This window comes from Platichthys flesus, chromosome 18, assembly GCF_949316205.1.
Source record: "Platichthys flesus chromosome 18, fPlaFle2.1, whole genome shotgun sequence".
NCBI classification, from domain to species: domain Eukaryota; kingdom Metazoa; phylum Chordata; class Actinopteri; order Pleuronectiformes; family Pleuronectidae; genus Platichthys; species Platichthys flesus.
Window position 1 is genome coordinate 11,776,196 of NC_084962.1, and position 24,576 is coordinate 11,800,771.

Consider the following 24,576-nt stretch of genomic DNA (forward strand, 5'->3'; position numbering starts at 1 on the left):
TTATCTCAGGGTGGCCGAGCCATGACAAACATTTGAGAACAAAATGTTCTCATGGCCAGACTGAAGAACACGGTGATACATTTGATTCAAGTCTTTCGTCGTGGTCAGCTTTACGCAGAATTAAAGATCAGATGCATTGGTTTAGAAGTCAATCTATGGGAGTAAAGCTGCAACTTTGATGTCATATCAATTATCAGCTTCACCACAAGTATGACTGTTGGAATTTATTTTCATGAACAAGTCAATGCTTGCTTGTGTACGTGTTGTAATGATCTCAGTAAAAAGCAATTTTCTCATGAAGCCGCTTGGTTTTAAGTTTGAGCTTGTGCTGAGAAGTGAGACATAATCTAAAAATAACTTGAGATGCCACAAGTGAAGGATCCGTGAGTTCAGATGTTCCTGGGTGGAGTTTTGAGAAAACACAGCTGTTGAGAAATTTTCCTTTTTTTTTTACAAAATACAAGCACAACCCTGCTTTGCTTGACAGACAACCACCTTTGGGTTGAAGCTTCTCTGGTTATGTAGCAAATTGCAGTTGGACACGTGGAACTTGTGACTCCTGCAGCCTGATATGTCAGTTTTGAACTAGTCAGTCACAAGTGAGGAAACGAGGGAAGAAATGGACTGGTGTTAAAGAGTCCGAAGATCTGAGCAACCACACATGTGCTGTGTATGTGCACAGCTTACATACAGTGAATTGTCCCACACTCGTGGTAAATGAGTCAAACAAACGCAGCAGCTGCAGCCAGGCTGACTCAAATCTTTGAGGAGCAGCCGGCTGCTTCTGGGTTTTGTTCACATAGACTCTAATCTACAACCTGTTGCAACAACACAGTCCAATGCCACAGAGGGAAGTGGGTGTCATTAAGCAAGAGAGGGAAATGCAATGAAGAAGCAACAGGCACTACAAACCTAATGTTCATTACAACAGGGGGAAAAAATGGACAAATCAACATCCCTGCTGAGATGTCCCCCCCCCCCCCCCCCCCCATCAGCCCATCAATAAATGCACTGAAGCGAGGCTGCAGTAGTTCAACTGGGATCATGAAGGGTGACCCTGAGGACCCCTCAGCTGCATGCCCGATGGCCTCGCTTCAATTTCTCCGTGTCAGTAATCTGCGTCCGCTCCTCCAGGTGACCTTGCTCTGGGACTTTGTGTCGCAGTTGTGCCGCAGAGAGAGGGAGCAGATGGATCGGCTGCGTTTCACCTCATTCAGCTGAATTCACAGTTCAGGAAGGTGTAGCACATTTTCTGTTCGCTGAGCCTATAGGAGAGCACGCAGGGCTTTCTCTCGGCCAAACACTGCATCAGCACTCCTCACTAATTAGTCCCTCTCCTCCTGTGAATGAATGTATCTGCGGGGGGGTGCTCTACGGCGAGAATGAAAACTCGTAACGTTCCGAATGCATCTCTACACAAATTGTGTGCAAGCTTGTTCACCTATACATCGACCAAGTAAGAATTTATTCAGGATGCGTCATTCCCCATTGCTCTGCCATTCAGATACAAATAACATTATCTTTAGTGTTTTTGCAGGAGAGGGACCACAAAATCACAAACACAAACACCTCATGTAAAAGCGCCCTGTGTGTCGACTGTGTTCCTTAAATTGCACCCTTTGATACGAAAGACATTGAACTCAGCCAAAAAATAACAAACTGTGTTGCATTGCAGTTGGTGTTGATGGAGATTTATTCATTTCAATTCTCCAAATCCTCTTTAAGCACAGGTCGAGGTGATTCATGTCCTCCCCTCGTGAATATGAGTGTGAGGTCGTCGCTTTCTGCTTCCAGGCGCTTGACAGAAATGCAGAATTGCAAATGAAAATCAATATTTGCACTGGATTTACACTCTCCCGAATATAGCTCTAATTCAGTTTCCCTGCCGCTGGACACAAGAGGCTCTTTTAGCTGACATTTAGCGGTGAGAGCACAGCGTGCTGTGAACCAGCCCACGGATGGAAACTCAACATATAGGTGAGAATGTGCAACACGGGCAAATCGAATACAATACATACTTCACAGGAGAAGGATAAATATATGCATGGAAGGGAATGTGTTCAAAGAAGAGGGACGGGAGGGTGCTGGAGGAAGGAGGTTGTTTTGAAACAGAGACAAAGAGCCATCTGACGCGGGCCGCACTTTTTTTTTTACTCCATGTTCTTGTAAGAGGAACCTGGGTCGGGTCTCTTATGCAAGAAATCTCACTGGGTGTGCACTCACTGCAGCAGGCCCATCTCCCGCCGGCCAATCAGAGGGGCTACCTCAGTTGCCTGGGCCCCAGTGTTTTGTTCGCCCATCCTGTAATAAGATTCGCTCACAGCGTGCGGCTGCTTCCACTGGGCCGAGGCAGAAAGTGAAGGACGAGACATAAAGGAGACGAGGGGGGGGGAAGACGCCATAACGCTCTGTGCCACAGCTGTTATTTCCACATGAAGACCTGTTGCTATGGGGATGGAGGCCAAGAACCCAGGCACCATCCTCCCGCCCTCGGGCCCCGAGAAAAATGTAGCGGCTGATGCTGTACATTATATCACTCAATAAACAGCTCAGCCAGCCTGTGGTCCTCGTGTGTGTGGCCACGTGTCATAGACAGAGGTGAAAAGAAGGTTCTGTCCTATTTAAGGTTTGCTTTGGATATTCACACCATTCAAAACATGTCAACAAATGTTATTTCATTTACAGGACCCTCATTAGAGATGGTCTTATATGTGCGGAGGGAAAGGCCTGTTCTTTTTTATTTATTTTGAATATGTATCATAGTCCCTTAAAAATAAAAATATAGGAATCTTATGTGGAGTCTGTGGTTCGGGTTGGGGGTTAGAATGTTAAAATGAATATTTATATCCAACATATATCATTATACCTAGAAATGAAATTCTTAAAAGAAGTGTTCAATGTCAGACTTTCTTTTTCGTTAGTTATTATTGTTATTATTATTGTTGATTTTGTGGGTTTTTTGGTGCCTTCTGTGGAATGACCACAACTTTGTATTTATTTATCATTAAAGAGACGATTTATCAAAACATCTAATGTCCTTTCCACCACTCCGTCAATCCGGAACATGACAGTCAGAAAATCTATTTTGACTTTGGGATCACAGTCCCCTTTACGAGCTCTTTAAATCAGGGATCTCTACATGGGCTGTGAAATTTGAATGAAGTGCTTGACCTGAACTGACCTGCTGATAATGGCTTTGACACAAGGGCTTGGTTGACAGAAAAAAAAACAGGAATGGCCAGTTGAGGTGCTGTGATAACACAGAATACCAGGATCTTTATCATGTGCTTCCTTGTAGGTCGGCCAGGTGTATTAAGTTGACTCCCTTATGTGTCGCTGATCCCTTCCAGGCTCCAGTTACATAACCGTGTCCTAATCCCGGCCATGAGGTGGTAACTTTAACCACAGATTTAGGGTGAGATTAGAGATTCACACAACTTAGTCCTGCACCAGTATAGACTGAAAACCAGGCTGGGGTCTGGGACATCACATAAAGTCAAGTTAATCTGTGTGAGGGACAGTACAGGAAACAGAGCTTGTTTTAGCTTTATCTTAATCACTTTAACCTGTTGAATTTAGTTTTACTCATTTTTACTGCTTTACCTCTTATGTGGCCAATATCCTTTTAGCTACCTTGTTTGATTTTAAATGTTACAGGTTTTACTTCTGCTTGGTATTGACATTAACTATAACATCTTAGTTTAATAGCAGACACAAAATAAGTGATTAGAGCTTGACTTGTGTTTAAGGGTACCATTATGTCTCTGTAGTTTAGACTTAGATTTGTCAAAGAAAAATCAAAAGTAAAAGCAGATCTGTCTAATAAAGGCATTAAGAAAGAATATTAACTTGGTATATTGGCTCTGTCCCATTAAAATTTAAATTAAAACTATAATATACAATTTCAAAAATATCTAGGACTGCAAAGCAGAATTATAGCATGTTAAATCCCTCAAAAAGCCAATTAATTGGCCTGAATAATAATAATCCTTACAATTTCAATAGGGCCTCACTGTCTGTCAGTGCCTGTCAGTGCTCGGGCCCTAATTAAATGTGTCCCAAGCTGTGATTCTTGTAAGGCGTCAGAAGCCAAGGTTGGAAACTACTGAGTTATTCTCTAACAATAGGTTTTTGAAGCATGTTAAATCCTCCAGTATCAGAAATGAAGTTGGATGGCCGCTCATTGCAATAACTCATTGTGCAACAGGTGCTTTGTTTATGTTTGCCTCTGGTTAGTTTTGTGTGGAGCATGACTCTGATATTTCAGTGGGCTGATATTGGCTGATGTAGTCGGATCACAGAAACGCACACACGTACACACACACTCACGTGTCATGAAAAGATTATTACAAACATGATTCAAATATTTAGTGCAAATTTTATGCTATGGTAACTGTGTTAGACTCTAATAAACGAGTGAATTGTAACTTGCTCAATGTATTTTCCATATTTTCTTCAGTTGTGTATAATGATACAGTGTCAGACTGTCGTCGACTCGTAAGTTCACTGAACCTGAGTGACCCTGTGTGCGTGCGTGTTTTAGTGCGCGTGTGTGTATGTGCTCGTGGTGCCCTCTGCTGGCAAAAAACAATTACTTTCATCGCTGCAAATAAAATCAGCGATAACACCAATTATTGAAATACAATAAGAATAAAAACTCTTTCATCAATTTGTTGTATTTCACATATTGAGTTTGATTTCACAATGAAATGCTTACCACAAACAAAACCTCGCGTGGTCAAACATAATCTTCAGGCATTTTACCGGAATCCTACTCGCCTCGCTTCAAGCTGTTGAAGGACCCCAGGATGTCCATGCTCGCTGAGCGTATGTACATTTCCTCCAGAGTTTTCATTCGTATTATCCTGTTTTCCTTCAAAGTATAAATGTTTAGTGCGATGTTACGTGTTCTTAAAACCTCAATGCTACTCATTGAGAAGAGTTTTTAATCCGAAAACATTCAGTATTTTCTAGTTTTTATAATATCTGGGTAGCTAGCATTAGCACTAGCCACAGCACTCTGAGTGGACACGTGTTTCCTGTAGCTGTCCAGCTTATCTCCTGTAGCTCATTTGCAGCTAAACGTTTTCTCCTCAATGGCTGAATGTTTGCAGTCTTTCTTGTTAACAAATCTTTTGTCCGTGGCTCTTTGTTTCCTCGTCGTCTCTTCTCTTATTCCCGACTGGACGACAGCTGTCAGTCCCCGTGTTTACATACCACCGACATTTAAAAACCACAGCGTTCTCATGTTGATCCAGTGGATAACTGACTTTTACCAGTTATATTGGACTTTTAAAGATATTTCAGGACTTACTGGTTTCAATCAATCATGAGGATAATTTCTCCACCAATGTTATAATCCTCTCGTAAATAACATTTATTGCAGTCTAATTTACTAATATAAACATGCTATACACAACACAATCTGAATGTTTTGCCTTATTATGCTCTTAACTGTAAATACTTATTTTGGTCACACGTGATGATACACTCAGGTTTAACCATGGCACACTTAGTTTTGTATGTTTGGACATTGTGCCTTTTTGATAAAGCAACACAGCTTTAAGAGGCCGTCCAACCCCATACACACTATAGAGTTTGATTGAGACACAGGGTTATACAACAGTGTTATACAACAGTGTGAGTGTAACAGCTGTCTGTGAGGGCAGTTTCTAATCCCTGTTTGTAGTCGCTTTAGTATCTATGTCAGATAGAACATATGTGCACCTTATCTTGATTCTGCACAGATATCACTTGTGTGTGTTTACATGGTCTCGCCATGGTCAGCTGGCCGCGAGTTTGTTCTCCGGATACTTTATGTAATATTGTGCTGGCTGACTTGGTAATAATGCTGCTGTTTCCTTTACAGCCCGGAGGAAACAGAAGTGGTCTGTTGACCCCAGGAACAGCGCCTGGAGCAAAGATGACTCCAAATTTGGCCAGAAGATGCTGGAGCGAATGGGCTGGTCCAAGGGCAAGGTAAAGTGTTGGTCTGGGCTGTTTCCTGCTGGGCTAACTCTGATGCCTTTAGTGAACGTTAATGTCAAATTTAATGTCATGTCCTTTTTATATTCAGGGCCTGGGCAGGACTGAGCAGGGCTCCACCGACCATATCAAAGTAAAAGTTAAAAACAACAGCTATGGGTTTGGAACCAGTGCCAGCTATGAGGTGAGCACATTTAACACTTACATCATACAGGAGCATCTTATGTGACGTGAGCAGCTCTATTTAAAGTTCTTGAATACGTACTACTATTTTTTTCTCTTAGGTTTATTGCTGTCTGTCTTTCAACACTATAATTATTTCATTATGAATTTGAATGACCCTCTTGAAGCACAGATACTAGGATATGTTAGTTAATACCTCACGTAAAAACACTGATTACATAGTGCAAGGTCATTATCTACCAAATTATATACTGGAACTATATTTCATGCAAACAGCAGTAGTTATATCTGTGTTGTTTCCTTCTTTTGCTGCCATCATAACTTAATGGAACAAACATTTTAATGACAAACTCTGCACCATGCACAGCCGGCGTACTCACAGCTCAGTGCTCCAGGTTTTATGAAACATATGGCAGCTCCCCTCACAAGCTGTTTAACGATGACTTGATTGTCCTCAAGGGGGAGTTTGTGTCCCACTCGGGTTAAACCCAGACATAAAGATGAAACTCAACCGCCGATAAGACGTGCAAATGCTTTAAAACGATGTCAGACATCCCACAAGCTCACATAACACAACATCAGTAGCAGCATCATTTAAAACCCGGTGTACAGCCACACTCATTCCGCCTAATCATCCTTGGTTAAAACTCCATTGCCATTCACCAGTATTAGCATCAATCGGACAACTTGTAAGGGAACAATACATTTGTCTGTAAACAAACACTAAAGACTGAAGTGTCTCCTTTCTGTTGTTTCCAGGACAACTGGATTGCTCACCAAGATGACTTCAATGAGCTGCTTGCTCAGCTGAACAACTGCCATGGTCAAAATAACAGCAAAGGTGTGTACAACTGTGCTCTGTCCAAAGGATAATGTTCTATATATATGTTTGGGATGGAAATTCAGGTAGTAATATAGAAACAGATCGTGCACCATCAAAGTAGTTGCATATCCCTCAGTCTTTGTGGTGTTGTGTAGAGACAGGGCTGAAAACAATGCTCTGCTTGCAAGGTGATGCCAGAGCATCAAAGTTTTACTATGTATCATTCTGTGTCTCTTTGGTTGGTCCTTGTGTTGAACAGTAGAGGGCGCCACAGTGCCACGTTTAGTCGCGCAAAGGTTTGGTACTAGTCACCGTCCCTTAATGAATATCGTCATTATTACTGTTCCAGATGACAAATCACATAAAGACTTGTGTTATGTAGGAGCTGGTAGAGGTTTGTTGTGATCATACTTGACATTTTAAATGTGTAACTACATGTGACCGTGTTTTGTTATTATCCACAGACCCTCCACCAGATGAACAGAAAGGCTTCAGCTTAGAAGAGAAATCCAAGACCTCCAAAAAGAGGGTCCATTACATGAAGTTTACCAAAGGTGGGTTTGTCTGAGTCAGCTGAGAGAAGACCGATCAGGGGGATAAACATGGTAGGATAGATGCTTAATGCAGAGTTACTTTCTCGCTCTGAAATGTCATGATATTAATTACCTGTTTCTGTAGCAACCTGCAACAAACGCAACCAGACCAGATCTGTTCAAATGTATTTATTCATCTAAACCAGTTGGGAGAACTTATTTGAGAGCTGCATTAGTTGTTTTTTTTCTTCCACCACAAACGAAAATAGATACCTGTTCTGTTTTTGGTTTTCAACACATACACACCCACGTACCATGTTCTCACACAGACGGACAGACAGCCTCCTTTCACTCCTCGTTGAACGTTGTGCTCTTGGCTCGGACCGCAGACGCTGATCAGAGCCCTATCAAGTCTGCGCTGGGTCGGTTGACCCGGTCAGTGCTAGGGGAGGTTATTAATATCTCTTCCCTTCTACTTTCATTACTCCTTCACACGTCAGGAAGTCAAGATTTGCTGGTCAAGGCCTGGACACCGATAGGCACGAGAAGGACTTTGGTGTTCAGGACCACTGGAGAGCAAAATGAATAACCACAAGCCCATATTTTACAGCTGAATGTTACTTCAGTCTGCAATACAGTTTAGTGACTACATGCGCTATGTCTTTGTAAGTTTCTCGGAGTGTGCATCTGTTATTTGTTATACTTTTCTTTAAAACTCCCAACATATTTTTTAAATGATGCTAATTTTGCAAGGCTCTGATCAAATATGCACATATGTTAAAGTAGGGAATCAGTAATTTATGAGGTCAGTTTAGATGGGGAAAACGGAAACTGTCATCTTTTGCCTTACCTGGAAGCGCTTTTAATATTTACGTCATTCAACAGCAACTTCCTGTTTCCTGTTTGGGGCATCTGGCATGTCCATTTGCTGTCCGTTTACCCAAAAACAACACCTCCCAGGGGCTGCGTAACCCATTAGATGACCCCACATGATAAAACGTGGCCCCGGTCAACCCCCCCCCCCCCCCCCCCCCCCAGACCCTTTCACCCTGTTTTTGTGATCTTATTTTGGCAGGAGCCAGAAAAAGCATGTTATTGACAGATGAGATGCACCAAGTCACATTGAAGACATGAAGTGCTGGACTGCGGTTGTTAGGGGTGTGAAGATGAAATATCTTAAATATGCTTTTGGGAGGTTTGTTAATATGCTTTCAAATGATTTCTTATTTTCAAAGCAAGATGTTTTGGCGGTTTCAAACCTAAAGTTCTCAAAAGGTCTGAAACTTTCAGAAATCCTGGACAAATATAAAGTGTAGCAATGAAGTGGTCACAAACAACCGGAGGGATTCAGACAATTCTCTGTTGATCATTTTTCTGTCTTTCACCTTTGATCTTTTGAATTAGCAATTAGGGCTTATATCAACTTTGCATTAGGATGCACTTGTACCCAATCCTGTCACCAAGTTATAAGGTCTGATCCCACAGGGCTTTCACTTCTAATCCATTTGAGGAGATCCCTCCCATTATCACCACCAACTTAGCACGTAGCACCTGACACTGCTGTTTAATGACTCTTATTTTTTTAGACTGTCAGAAAGCAGAGAGGGAAACAGCTTAGAGTGGAAATGCAGGTAGAAATGTTTTCACTGGAATTAAATCCAGGCAGTTGAAGACCTGTCAGTTGGGCTGTGTTTAGCAACACAACACCACTTTAACTTATCTCTACTCAAAGATGCGTGCAACAGTTGTCATGCAGCAGAAGGGATGCTGGCACTTCTTGTTCTTCCATAAACGACTCGTAGCTGAATTGGAAACTTGAGAGTTCAGTTCTCCGCCTGCCTAACGTGATCTGACAGGCTTGAAGTTTTACTGTTAACCTGTCAGATGTGAGAAATTGAAATGTATGATCCAAATAGTCAGACTTAATATCTAGTTGTGGTTTTTAACTTTACATCATTTTATCTTTTTGATCATCTGAGGCCTGTGGTCTGGATAAGCTTGGGTCACCAAAGAGTTACCCAGCAACCGGTGACCTGCCACGCCTGTTTGCATGCTTCCCCCGACCGGCTCCTCACCTGTGAAGCTGTTGCCAAGTTAAGGCTTGTTAATAGATTTAGCGTTGCTAAGCTGGTTACATGAGAGGTTGAAAAAGTCAGGTACTCTCCTCATAGTTCTATGTACAATGTTAAAAGAAGTATATAAAAAGCCTGGATCTGCACCAATGGGTAATTGGTCCTGCCCCAGCGCTCCACGACATTTTGAAATCGGTTCAGTCGTGTTTGTCATGCTCATTACAAACAAACTAATGCTGATGAAAACACCTCTTTGGCTGAAGTTATTACAAACCCCAATTTCTCCCTTAAATATTTTACTCTATTTATTGTTTGATTATTATTTTTTTCTTCTTGATATTAGATCTTCAAAAAAACATTGTGGCTGCCATAGCATTGCACTGAGGTATCACTGAGTAGCCCAACCAAACATCTTGGTGCAGGCCTCCTCCTCACTCTCTTCTGCTTTTTTTATCGATGTCTTGTTCAAGCTGGCTCCCTGACTGCCAGCGCTGACGATTGATGACCTTTGTTTGTGGGGAAAAGCACCAAATGCTCCTCTGCTGAGGACCGGGGGCCCACAACATAAACCAGTAACCCAGTTTTAATTGCTGCCTCCATCTATCACCTGTCAGGCCAGCGAGGGCGGCTGATGCAGAGTTTAACTACAGCTCTCCATCCGCTGTGCCGTGCAGCTGGTTTGTCGCTCGGCTCTTTTGTGCTTTTTAACCAAACAGATATTAACATTACATGGACACAGGTTAAAATGCTTGTGTTTTAACATTGGATAAATTCATCACCTTAACATCATGTATTAAGAAAGTAGATTTTTTTTCTACTAATGACATTTATGTATTTGTCAGTTACAGTTTCATTGGTTTGTTGGTCTGGTTTGACTGGTTGACATTTGTCGCCATTTCAAGTGTTACTGTGGAAACCAGCATGTTTTCAGTAACACCTCAGCAGCCTGTATATCATCCAGCCACCGCTGAACATTTAAGAGGAAAATAGAGTTAATCTCCTTTTAATCAGAACATTGTTTGCAGTACAGCCTGAAAGCCTGAGAATTTTGACTAGTACTTCCTGAAAAGTCATGTTGGGCACAATTTCATGCTTGACCCCAGTCCGGTGGACGACAAACACCACACACACACACACCCCCCTTTATTTATTTTAAATTGCAGCATACTTTCTCCGTTTTACTTCTCAAACCTGCATGTGCAGTGACTTTCAAAGCCAAGAGTTGGTGAGATAGAGGTTTAAAAGCAATAAATAACCAAATGTTATCAGAGCCCTGCTGGAGGAAGAGGATGCAGCTGTACGAACAGGACCCGGGCTTGAGACAGGCGACTGTGTGCTCCAGGAGTCTTTGAGGCCTGCCTTGAAAATGGGAATCCGGAGGCGTGGCGTCGCAGACCTTGTTGTTGGTTTATTTTTCTTTACCGTTTTATCCCTGGAGCAAGAAGCGAGCCACGCAAACCTCCCCTGTCTTTACCACTACTCACACACACACACTGGTTAAAACAGTTGCACGCCTAGATGTTTTCTTAATGTATTTAAGAAAATGGGACTTGGGTTTTCTATACCCTCTCTGATATTCCAAGTTTTTAATTGTATGATTTATTCTTTGCTTGTGTAATTGTCTTCTTTTAGGAAAGGACCTGTCGTCCCGCAGTGAAAATGACCTGAATTGCATCTTTGGAAAGAGAGGACAGTCTGCCAAAGAACAAGAGCAGGTAAATGATGTGAACATTTTATACGTCACTCAAATCATTCTTTTGTCTAAAATATATTTTTAGTTATTGATCCTTAAAATTCTAATAATGCAAAAAATGAATCCTGTTCATGGTTGATCACTTGTAGGGGGCTCACTTTACAATCGATGTAGTTTTACTTACTTATATACGTATATTTTATCATAAAACAATGAAAATATAAGAGGTAAATAAAGAAAATACAAAATTAAGCTTAAACAATATAACCCAAAATATCTCTAGGATGAACATTGGAGCATGACAAGAAAAAAACTGTTAAAATTATTTATTTTCATGATGCTGCAAAGCATGCATGATTTAGTGCATGTGCCAAAATCCATTGTGTCCAGTAACAAATTAACCAATCCAGTATTTGTCAGAATTTGACGAGAGGCCTCAGATCTGTTTTAACCAAGTCAAAATCAAATCATGCACCGTGGGAGGAGACGGGATACCTCTGGCCAGGTGGCCCGAGCTTATCTGCCTCTGTCTTGGTAATTAAGGATCACCGCTAGTGCTGCTGCCTCCATCAGTGGCTGCTGCAGCATCATGTCATCCTCCTGCCTCCACAGGGTGCAGCTCCTGAGCAGCCCGTGGCCCCAGATAAGCCATGTCACAGCTTGCAGCTTTCACACAGCCAGCAGGCCACTGATGGCGGCATGAGCACCTAAATCCAGTTAAAGGATTTGCACTCTCACCCCGTACTTCTCTCTTTCACACTCCTCCCCACTTCTCTACTTCTTGTCTTGGAGCGTTCACAAGCCAGCGGGCATTATTAGAGACGAATCAAAATTGTGGCGAGTTGTGCAGAAATCGGAAATGATGATGCTTGCAAAAAAAAAGTTGACTTTTTTTTTTTTGTTGCTCTTGGCAATCGGTGATTGGTCAGTTCAAATGTCACTTTGCCATTTTAAATGTTGTGCTGGCCCTCGTGCTTTTGAAATAAAGCTTAAAGGCTCAGACAGATACAAGTTGAATTTGAGTTCCTTTTGGTAAAGACACGAGACATGGCATAGACACACAACTTTTGTGTTTTTTATGAATTAATAAATCCCCCTTTATCTTTGTTGTCGTAACTTCTCTCCACGTAAACAAGGACAATGATAAATGTAGCTTTTGGACTGAGGGACAGAAAAGCCTCTTGCTGGCCTGCTCCTGTTTATCTCCAGCATTTGGCTTGGAAGAAATTGGCATCTTAAATTCCATAAATTGTACAGAAAAAGGAAAAAACCCTTCTCTATTCCCCTGCAGGTGCAGAGCCATAACATCACAATGGCCACAGCTCCCCAGCTGATTAACATTGGAAATGCAGGCAATACACACCATCATTTCCTCCCTAATCGTTTGGTTATGGGCTGTTATTTTTCAGCCAGGAGGGACACCATTGACCATATCGAAAACACTGAACACAATTACAATGGCTTCCCTCGAGGCCTCGTGCTGAAGCCCAGCAACATCTGAGGTTGCAGGGAAGAGGTAAGGAGGGTGATGGACCAATCAAGCTTCAGGCATTGTGCAGGATCTCCTGTGAGCAAGTCCATGACTCTGCGGTAACTTTCGGCTCACGCTGATCTGTGCTTACAGTCGTCCGCCATACACGTGCAATAATCTCACTACTTGTCAGATTTGTATCTTCTATGTAGTGACAGAATAAAACATGCAAGCTGTGGTTCGTCGGACGAGTTAATTCGGGGTCTGTACAAACTGCCACCACTCAAATTACCACATATCTGAGTGAGTAAGTTTAGTTCCATGAGACTCGACCAGATCTGGATCCCCTTCTGCCGACATGCCCACCGTCCCCCCCCATGAATCTTCCACCACTTCACCTACCACCCACTGCTGTGTCTCCTGCCTCCACAACCTTGGCCACCCCTCCTCTCCTCCATTGCTGGGGTTTTCCTTCCTCTGCAGTGATGTGCTTCCTGTTCGCCTCTTATCGCTGCACACAACGCTCCCTGAAATGCAGACACACACACATGCACACACTCTCAGCAGTCCCACATGCCTCTGTTCATCAAAGGCAGCACTGGATGTGTTGAAAAGAACATATGAGCAGATGGGACAGATTATAAACCCCTTTGTATAAATTGGTTATATTTAGATGGCCACTAACTCGTATATTGTCGTGTTTATTCTACACCGCCGTCTTTTATGTAGTTATAGTGTAAAGCAGTAAAATGTGTTTGTCACACCACACAAATGTGGTTTAAACCACCCAGCCACTTTTTGATTGATTTTAAGAATAGAAAATCTAAAGGACATAAAACTAGTTTTTAAGTATTTTCTACTCTAAAGCTCTGGGTCTGCTGAAGGCTTTGCAGGTTCAGTAGTGGTAATGTTAAAAACCAAAACATGTTTGTGGTGGTGAATGGTGCCAGCATAAATTTTACACCATCCTGGGATGGTGAGTTGTCCTTTTTAATTAATTTTTGCCGTTCTATACAAAAAGACTTTCAGCCACTGCTGGACATGCACTCCCGACAATGATTTAAAGCCTGGTAGCGAGATTGGTGGTTTGGCTCCTTTCACCAGTAACAGCACATCACCCTTTAATGGCAGTTGTCTCCAATCACAGTTAGCAAAACTACTCGTTAGATAAAATTATTCCAATGGACATTTCATTGAATTAAAATGAACATGAACCATGGGCAATTACAGGGGACAAGTGCAAATAGAAGACAGGCTGGTTTGTAGACACGACCAGGTGTGTGTGTATTGTCCTTACGTTCATGTTGGATACACACAGGGTGTAAAGGCTTTCGAGAAAAGACAAATTAAGACCAGGTTTATGTTGTTCTGTACACAGTCACTGTTTAAATTGTCTTATTGTCCTATTGTCCATAGATTACACCGCCAAGCTGTGACTTAACGGTATCAGTTCTGAATAATTATGATTCTTGTTTGCTATTGTAGCATATTCATAACATAATTAAAGATAATTCTATATATATTAACAATAAGCAATATTGATTGACCTGATATGTTGAAATAACAGGAGGAGCTTACTAAATTTAGGTTTGTTGTTTCTTATGAATCACTTCCTCTAACATTATTCATTGGATGACAGCCTTTCCATGAATTCAGTTAGCCACCTGAAATGTGTGCCTTTATTTACACTCCCTGACCGCTGAGGGTTATCACATTGCGGTGGAACACCTGTCTGTCTACACAGGTCTCTGTTATCCATCACCTATCCCACGCCTGCGAGCCTCCTCCTCCTCCTGCCTCCTCTTGTGCCCCTCAGCACAATTACTCACAACATGACAAACGACAGGCCCTCTCTGCCGAGATATCAGAAAGCCCCGGCCACTTCTAAATGAAGGCACTGGCAGCCCTGTGCTCCCTGTGCTTATCGGCGGGCGAGCAGTGCCCCTGGCCGTCCTGCGTCCCCCCCCCCCCCCCCCCCCATTCCTTGTTCCTCCTCCTCCACCATCCACGGCTCTCAGTGCCCTCCTCAGGGGGTTTAGTTAGGGGAGCCACATGGAGGGCCGGCCCAGCTTGATTTATCTCCCTTGCCCCTCTGCCCGGCCACTCAGGCAGGCCGAAAGAGCCGACGAGGCTCCAACGGGCCTCGGCTCGGAAGCCCGGCATTAGCTGAAATAAACCATTCTGCCGCCCAGTGAAAAATGTCCTCTGATTGGCTAATTAATCAGTCAAAGGGGAGCGACGCGGCTTGTGACTTGAGGGACCCAAGCGGGCGACCGCAAAGGGCCTGCTGATAAATAGACTCCCCGCCGATTCATACATCAACAAAAGTTAGTCATTTTTTAAAGCCGCCAGCTCCGATGAAAGGTGGAAACCAGCAATAGTTTTATTTTTTTGCCCACATTTTCTTTCACATCTTTTTTTGTGCGTTCAATTCGACAAAATTCTGTTTTATCTTTTTGTAATTCTTTTTTTTATTGTCTTGACTATAGAGCAACATTTTTAACACTTAACACCTTTTAAATTTCAAGTTTAGATGATTGAGTATTGAATGGCCATCCATCAAATGGTTACATTCTCACTCAGACCCGATAATGAATTTAAAGAAAATTTAATTAGATTTCAGTATAGAAATATGACTTTACTGAATTGTCTTCAGTTTGTAAGCTCTAAATGAAGACTAGATCTAACTCCTTAATCAGTTCAGTAAAAAATATCTTTCATATCTATTTAGTATTTAAGTTTTATGAAAAATGAATAACTACAACTATTTGACCGTTAAAAACCTCATAATTGTTACTGAATCAACCGTCTTATTAGCTTCCTACTCCCTTAACATGTCAGGGATGAAAAATGGTTGAGCATAATTTGGTACAAGCCTTGTTATGTCTGAACCCTCCAGTCAGACAGTCGGTATGGCGCACCCTGCTCCCGGGTCAGTGTGACCCCTGCGCCCTCTCCCACTCCCACTCCTGCTCAGGCACAAAGGGCCGAGGATCAAGCCTCTTCGGGTGGCACCTGTTGCAAGTTTTTCCTGCCCACGCGTCGTCCACATGAAGGATCGCACGTCAGCAGGGGCTCCCCCGATACCACCATCTTAAGGAATATGGGGAAGGGGGCGACGCCAGTTGGGGGCCAGAGCGGTTGGCAGATGCGTCAGCAATGGCGTCTTCTGTGCTCAGCTGAAAGCGCAGAAGCAGAATGCGTCTTCGATTTAAAATGTGTGTAACTCTCGTGTCTAACACACGGTTTGAAAACTAATACCGAGATGTGTACAATGGATTTAGGAAGCGTTGAATTTTCGCAGTGTGTCAAAAGCATCAAGATTTGTTGCCATCGCAAAAACTGCTCTAATCTTGAGACATATTTTATTTAACTTGGCTTTTATTCAAATTAGAGACATTTTTTGATGTTTTCCCATGTGTTGACTTCTATCATGAGAATATAGACTGATAATTATTGCCAAACTTAAACATGAAGTTAGTTAGTACAGTTTATATTCAAGCTTCTTTTTAGCGGCTTTATTTTATTTAACTTAAAGTCTGAGTGTCTGTCCTGTTTGTATTCACTAACAGGATCATTCCTCACTGACTGTTAAGTTTCACTGCACAGTTGAGTTGAAGGTATAAATAGGAGGAGATTTTGTTTTCATCTCAGTCCATTACTCTGCAGTGTTGATTTGTTGAAAGGGGATACTGGTGTCAACATGCATCGTCTCGATGTGGTCATGGCAGGGAGCGGGGCTCATTGTGAACCTGAGGAGCGCTAATTCATTCTCAGATAACATCTAATTGCATCAAGCAAAAGCTCTCCCTTTCTTGAGCACGTTTGTTGACAGGCCCTTTTGCTAATACCGCTGAAAATATCGAGACCCGCCAAGGCCCCCCCCCCCCCCCCCTCCTCCCGGCTGCAACGACACACTCTCACTCACACATTTACCACCTACCTCCCTGGCAGTTGTGTGGACTGCTCCCTCCTGGCCATGCCAGCTCGCTGACACTTACAGATTAGCGCAGGACAAAAAAAGGAAAAAGAGTGCGTCCGTCTCTTAGTTACGGGCCTGTGCGAGAGTACATGGGGCCAGAGCAATTACCGCCTAGTGAAGCTAACCGCCCAAAGATTTTCCAGTCCTCTCGGCTGTTTACAGCCACCGACTACCGTTTAATCACTGACTCTTTAATCTAATAAATCACAGCTCGGGAAAATAATCACTGTATCTTCCCGCTGTGGGGTTGGGGGTGGGGGGGACCCCTGAGCTCTTGAAGGGGGCTTCGTCGGCAAGCGTTTGTGGTGTTGAACCAACCCAGGGTAGTCCCGCTGCATGCATAATGTTGTCTTCATTTGTTACTTATGATAAACGTTCTCGCACGAGCCACAATTTTTCAAAACCCATTTTTTGTGTTTGTCTTAACTACACAGAGAAAGTACGCCTTTAGAAAATAGATTTCTTTGCAGATGCTTCCATGTGTGGTATTAAATGTACTTTTGGTGCATTCTTTTGGAGCCTTCCCTGTTTCGTCATTATCTCTGCAGAAAGGGAAGATTATATTAGAATGACTCTGACGGCAGTGATGTTACTTAACAATCTGGATGGTCAAAGGAAGAGTTTGCTTATTTAGCAAGGAATGAGGTATTCACCTGTTTGTCTGTCCGCCCACGTCAGGCCCATGAAGGATGGGCTGCTGGACCTGTGCGCACTCATCAGGGGGAGACAGCTGGCTAATCAGGGCCTGATCCATAGACCTCGAGTATAGCCAAATTTATTATTGTGGCAGGACAATGAGGGCACACTTGCGCAATTACAGACCCAACCAATATTGGCTAGAATTTATTGGAAAAAATACAAACAAACAAACAAGTAATGCAAACGGGCAGTTTCTAAGAAAATAAATGAGCAACTGCAGCTTTGTCAGATGCAAATTAACATGAGCCAGGGGTTGAATTTAGTTTTTGCTGATTACTTGCACATTTTTCATTTATTTTAATTACTTGTGTTAGATTTATTTAGTAAATTTCTCCATCTTGAATTTAAGTCTTTTCCAGTTTTATAAAAAAAAATTCCAGACAGACACTTGGTGCAACCCCTCACCGTATCAGTGGCCCTTATTTGATGTGGCCTGGTCTTTAAATTTAATGTCAGATTCAGAGTTCTTATTTTCAGTTTATTATATAATCAGTAATTGTTAGTAACCACATTCACTAGGCTGCAAAAATGGCAACACTCTGCTACACAATTTTACAACACCTGTTTTCATGCTAACTATTAGAGTGGGCGTATATTGCTATATAATGCTCACAATTCAAATGGATTTCCTGAAATAAATACTTGTATATTTGAGAAGCTGTTGCCAGCTAAAGTTTAATGTTAACTCACATGACCCTTGTTTTATTTATAAGGGGAAATAAAATTAATTTAGTACTTAAAAAAAATAAAAAAGAAACAGTAAAAAGTAGTTTTGGTTGCTCTATAAATTGAATTGATTCAGATTTACTCAGTAATCAGTTCAATAAATCCTCTGCCGGGCTTGTTGTGTAAAGAAAGTTTCTCATGCACTCTCGAGATCCTTCTCCATCATCCCTCTGCTGGCTTGCCTGACTCTCCTCCTGAATGTGTTGGCCTCCATGTCTTGGCACCTTGGCACATGTTTCACTATTGGCTTACCATTGGCTACATTAGCAGGGACAGATAGAACTGGAGTGTCTTGAAGGAGGCGGCCTGTTGAATGTCTTCCCACCCTCTCCTTTTCTCTCAGACCCTCTGCGGGCCCTCCCTGTGTTCCCTGCCCAGCCCCAGCCCCCGCCAGGGGAGAGAGCAGAACAGGAAGGGCCCGATAGCAAGCCAGACCTCTCCACTGCCGAAGGAGCCTTATCTCAGACCTGCACACAGTGCACTGAGCGCATCCTTTTCCTGGGGTTCTGGGTCTGGGAGGGTGAGGAGGAGGAGGAGTAGAAACGGCTGTATATAGGTGTGTTCTCCAACCCTCCACTCGTCAACCCCACTGTGTTGTAGGCCGGGCTGTCTTTTTCCACTCATTCTTCTCTTGTTCCAGCAATTATGTAAACAAATTATGTAAAGTGGTTAAATCCTTTTTAAGAGATGTAGCTGGGAGCTTCATTCAAATTCTTTAAAAGTGCAGGTCTAATGATGCAAAGCAAGCTCTTTACTCTTTTTAAAAAAATTGTATAGACCCAAATATGACTTAATTACACTGTTTGTATTTGAAGACCCTCTAAGCTGCCTTTTTAAAAAATGAGAACCAACATTATTTGCAAATAATCTGCTCTGGTCTGTCCACTGGCCTCCAGCTACAGCTAAGGTGTGTAAATAAAATAGAGGTGTCATTCCATTGTTTGCACAGAAGAAGAGTCACAAGGAGAGAAGCAGTAATGATTGATGACTCACTCATATTTTGTTTTAAGTCTGAATACTTAAAGCAACTAAATACCTCCCATTAAGATCAAATCATTTTGATGGAGCACTGATTTGCAAAAGGGAGAAAAGGGTCTTTCATTCCCAGTCTGCACCGTTTCTGTCTTTTCTGGCACTAAATAACTTTTGTGAGCATGTATGATCAACCATAATAAGTGCCTTATTTGGAACACAACAAGAATGAAGAGTACAGTCAAACTTTAGGTAAGTTAATATAAGAGACAAATGCAGGTTTTAACTACTTCTAAATCTTTATAAGAAACGACAACACAGTGTTGTGCGTTTGATACAGTGACATCCATTCTACTATTCGGTTGTATTTACGTTTGGTGAGTTGGACTAAGTGGTCAAAGTTCTGATCGAGCATTATTTTCAGTAATTGAAAACTGCCTAACCTCTTGTAAAAAGTTAGTTTTCTTTTCAAAATTCTTACACCATTTTAGTTTTTTTTGTGTAAATATTGGGTAATGACGCTAATAATGGTAAGTCCTTTTTTTTCAAATTCTTATTTCATATCTACTGCATTCAGCATGCAAAGGCTCCTGTCGTCACTAAGTTCCTCCAGTAACGGTGACTGATAATAACAGGTTGCAGAACACAACACACCCCTGGAAATTGAGAAACAAGATCTGAGGCGTTACTGCTGAGTTGTTTCTTAGTGACACGTTGCCCACGGCACTTGCCAAACAAAAATCTCCAGGGTTGTGAGTAATACTGACTGGATCTGTAGCTTTCTATCCCCACTGTTTGTGTGTGACCAGCCTGTGCTCAGCACAGCACTTTACCCCTGCTGGATCAGAGTCTAATGGAGATCCCCCGGCAGTGAGGATGAGCCACATACCAAGTTCCAGCCACTTTCCCCAAATGAAGAAGATGTTTCTCTCTCAGTCACTCTCCTCTCATTCACCCTCTGCCTCTCCTGAGAGTAATTTCACAGGCATCTCTAAAGTGGCCCCCGGCCATCTTCCCAAATCCCAGTTACATGTTGTTTGGCGCGGTCAGCTCTAAGCCCCATTGCCACTTTTCCTAGCAGAGTGGATGCCATTGTGCCGTAACTGGGAGTATAGATTTTCTCTGGGAAGTTGGAGCGTTTTGTTTAATGGCACCTCACCTGAAGGGCCTCGTCCCCCTTGTTAGAAGTTGGGCTTCTTTCTAAAGCAAACTTAGTTGTGTCCTTCATATCAGTGTGAGACGGCTGAATCTATCTGCTTTAGATGTGTTATCATGTCATGTATCAATCATATCAGTTTGTCTTTTGTTATATTTTTCTTGTATAATTGAAAGCCCAACGAGAGATCATTTATGCCTTTTTGTAGTTGCAGAACAATCTTTTTTTTAAGATCATATTAATCAATATATTAGCCGGCAAAAACAATGGTCATTTTCCTTATGGAAATGTATTGACTTTTACTGGGTTAAGACAAATGGCTTCTATGAAGCAGGGTTTCAGGGAGGTCCCTGGCGACGGCTTTTTATTAAAAAATATTTTTTTTCTGAGAACCAAATTATCAGCCAAAGTCTGTTGTGGTATACTTAAAGCCCTGGAGGGATCTTAAAGCATAGGTCTGTATTTAAGTCTGTTTATGTCCCACAAGACTTGTTCGATCTACATCTACAGTTCCACATTGTTTTCCCCCACCATCAGTCAGCTTGTCTATCTCAATCAGCGTTGAGGGTCACAGTAGTGTAATCTGCATGTACAAGTTCAAAGGCCAAACCATGAGGTGAATTCCACACGACAGCCTTTTTCAATTTATCTCTCAATTGTATGGTTTGAAAAATGCCGTCCACTTGGTCATCTTGGTAATACACAGAGCGGCGGCATTGTTTAGTGCGATCCTCAGGAGGAGCCTCTGTATTCTTCTGGCCGAATCATTATGCATTGAGTAGGCCATTAGGAAAATGAAGACGAATGGGCCGCGGGGGCAACGTGACAAATTGTTCCTGCTGTAGAGTTAAGATCTGGATCATGTTGTGCTCCACAGTTATTAAGTTGGTCTTATTTAATTTGGAGCCCAAAATCCGGAGAGTTGAGTTGGTCAACAGAAGACTTGGCTCCGCAGTTTAACCAAAACAAATGAAAGTGCCGCCTTTTTCTGTTTTTCAACCTTTACTGGCAGCGTAGCCATCGCCTACAGAATGAACAGCTTCCACTTCTAAAAACGGCATTGACTATTTCCCTCAAAACAAAGCGAAAAAGTGCACAGTCAATCAATTCATGTTATTTGAGGGAGAGATCTCATGATGACAGGTGCTTTTACACATGACCTGAAGTCTGCATATTTTCCTGCAATTATCCAGAGGGGCTGTGAGAACACGAATGTCCAAATCAGTTGTTTCCAGACATTCTCTCGAGTTTTTCCTGCCAGCCCCCCAGTAGAATGTCCGGAGAATTTCTGAATGAGCCAGTTTGATAATCGGGCAGGAAAATGTCTAGAGAATTCACATGAAGTGAGGGGTTGTGTTGACGAAGGCAAAAAATTTGAATACATTTATTTCAAGTGTTATACACCACGCTTTTGGTTAAAAAGCCGAATTTCTTAGTTAATGCATGCTTTACCTAAATTCCAAAGATATTTGACAACACTGTAAATATGATTGTTAAAAAATAAACTGCAAAATAAATGTAAATCAGGATTTTCCTTAAAATCTGGATTGTGTTCTGTTAAAGGAGAAGACTTTACTCAGTATTTTAGAGCATTAGGCTATTTGCTGATCTCGATCTACTGATATTAATGTCACCAAGTTCATTCAGATGGGAGAGTCTCAGCTGTAGCTTCTTCACTATTGAGGAGCCTTTACAGATGGACGGCCCTTAGGAGATTAATGTGCAAGGATACAGCTGCATGTGTGGAGCCCTCACTGCTGCAAGAAGAAGATGAGAAATCTTAGATGCTTATTTTAAGTTGATCCTTTTAACACCTTCGTTGTTACATCAGCATCTTTTTTTCTCTTTTCACTCACTGGTTTGTCTTTTTGTGTTTGACGATCACTTAAGCTTCTGGGCGAACCATTGTGTGCTGTCTATTTCTGTGTAGATTCTCTAAATGCTGCATTAAATCCTAACACTGTATTGTCATTTGTGTGTCTTTGGTGTAGGAGAGCAACAGCAGTGATTCTCAGGGGGAGACAGAGGAGAAGGTGACTATTGCTACTTCCGAACTGGATACGGAGGCCATCACCCAGACTGTGACCAGTACGCTCACAATGCAGGAGTACTTTGCGCAGCGAATGGCTCAGCTGAAGAAGGCTCGGGGACAGGACCCACGTGCGACTTCCCGGGCGGACGCAGAGACCAGCGAGACGTCCATTCCATCCGAGGAACCCATCCGCAGTAGCAACAATGATACGGTGGAGCCCAAGAAGAAGAAAAAGAAGAAGAAGAAAAAGGCTACGAATGAGTTGGAAGTCGTAGAAGACAATTGTAGTTCTCCCATTGTAGTGGAAGACAACGAGAACCAAGAGCAGGAACGTAAAAAGAAAAAGAAGAAAAAGAGGAAAATGACAGAAATCGAAGGAGCTTCGGACGAGAACTGCAGCTCCACCTCTGGTGTGGAGCAGAACTGTGAGGAGCAGCCTCCCTCCAAAAAGAAAAAGCTTAAAAAATGCAAAAAAGAAACCGAGCTACTAAATGGACACGAGCCATCTGATGATAAAACTGTAGAATCAGCGGTTGTTCCAGAGGAGGAGGGTGATGTTGTAGAGATGGTAGTGCAGAAGAAATCTAAAAAAAATAAGAAAAAGAAGAAGAAGAAACATCAAGATTAGGTGGAGTCAGGGGTATGGATCAGTCCTTTAGTCTACAAGCTCATACTTATGGAAAATGTCTGAAGAGCTAATCAACCTAAAAACCTGTTCAACAGCCAGAAGAAAGAGGTTGGATATTTGATTACGCTGCCCAGTAAAGCCACTAAGTTGTACTGGTGGACACACCGTGGTAGTGACTAATTTGTCACAAAACAAGCATATATAGCCTTTTTAACTATCCCTTCAAATTCTGTAACGAGGCTATTTCTTTATGGAATGGCTGAACAATACAAATAGAGAGGATTGACAGATTTAAATAAATTGTATACAACTTGGATGGCACTCTGTAGTTGGATGGCACTCTGTAGAACGCAACCTCTGTCCAGGCTGAACAACCTTAAAGTTAAAAAAAATCCTGGATCAGCCATTTAATCCAAATCCACACCAAAATTGAATTGGTTCCTCTCAGGCGAAGGTCCAAAGCCTCCACCATGTTTGGTAGAAATTTACATAATCCTACAGACAAAGGTGAAAACATAACATTTTGGGGGTTATTCATTTCGTGAAACTAATGAGCTAAATTTCATTAAATCTGTGATTTAATTTCCACTATTATACCAACTTTTTAAGAACATCTTTCAGCTCAGTCTGTACAATTGCTATCATTTTGTATGTGAAAACATGTATCATTTTTGCCAACAGCTATTTTTTATCAGATTCTTAAATCAAGATCTCTTCATATTGTTAAAGCAAAGCAACTAAATGACAGTTTTTAGTTAAAAACTACAGAAGCATATTGAAATGAGTCTGTGATGTTATATGAACTGGTGCAATTTGATGGTGTTTTGGCCTCTTTCTCATCAGATTCATGATCTGTAAGCAAATCCCCTTTTTAAATAAATCCAAAGGTTTATCCATGATTGTTTGATTAATGTTTTTGACCTATATAGATAGATTTACAAAAAATGTGTAGGAGATTGGAGAATAGAAATACTGGAGCTGAGCAGGTGTGAATGTAATCTTCAGCAATTCCAAGTAAGCCCACACACATCTGTGTATCCAAATATAGGTGGCTTTCTTAACACTCACCATTTCAACTTCTTTGTTGTTTACGAGGTTATGAAATCTTTTCTTTGACTTGACAAACTCTAACAATCCAGTCACTTTCAGCATGTTCAGTGGGTGGCGTGAGTCAAAGGAGGAAAAAGGAAACTTCAGCCGTTCAGTCTTGCACATTGAGAACAGCACAACATTCCTCGTCACTATTCTGGGTTTTCTCAGTAACAAAAACCTTGCGGAATCAGACCGGTTCATTCGTCATCGTGTGACGACAATGGAACCTGACCGTCACTGTACGCATCTTCCTTGTGAGGCTGGTTTTCCTTCTTGTCATACACTACAGTCAGCTGGAGATAACTGTCAAATTATCGCTGCACTCATTAGTCCATGTTTTGTTTTTATTTATCCTCAATTTAAATTGGAAGCTCCCTTTGACACAGAGTCCTGGTCAAGATGAGCAACAAAGAAGTGAAAAAGTTTCAAAAAATAACTAAAGGCAAAAATAAAAAAACTAAGAACAAGAATAGAAACAGGAATCTGTGGCTTAATTAAAATATGGGAATGAAAGGCAAGGTCAAGAAGT

The 24,576-nt window shown here is 41.9% G+C and overlaps 1 protein-coding gene across 1 annotated transcript; it reads left to right on the forward strand.

Annotated features, from left to right (window-relative positions):
• Positions 1 to 4,710: 4,710 nt before the first annotated feature.
• On the forward strand, positions 4,711 to 23,854 carry pinx1 (PIN2 (TERF1) interacting telomerase inhibitor 1). Its single transcript, XM_062412068.1, has 7 exons — positions 4,711 to 4,827; positions 5,870 to 5,979; positions 6,077 to 6,169; positions 6,928 to 7,009; positions 7,456 to 7,545; positions 11,229 to 11,311; positions 22,287 to 23,854. Exons 1-7 carry the CDS (start codon positions 4,809 to 4,811, stop codon positions 22,953 to 22,955), a joined length of 1,146 nt encoding a protein of 381 aa, XP_062268052.1. The 5' UTR covers positions 4,711 to 4,808; the 3' UTR covers positions 22,956 to 23,854.
• The last annotated feature ends 722 nt before the right edge of the window (positions 23,855 to 24,576 follow it).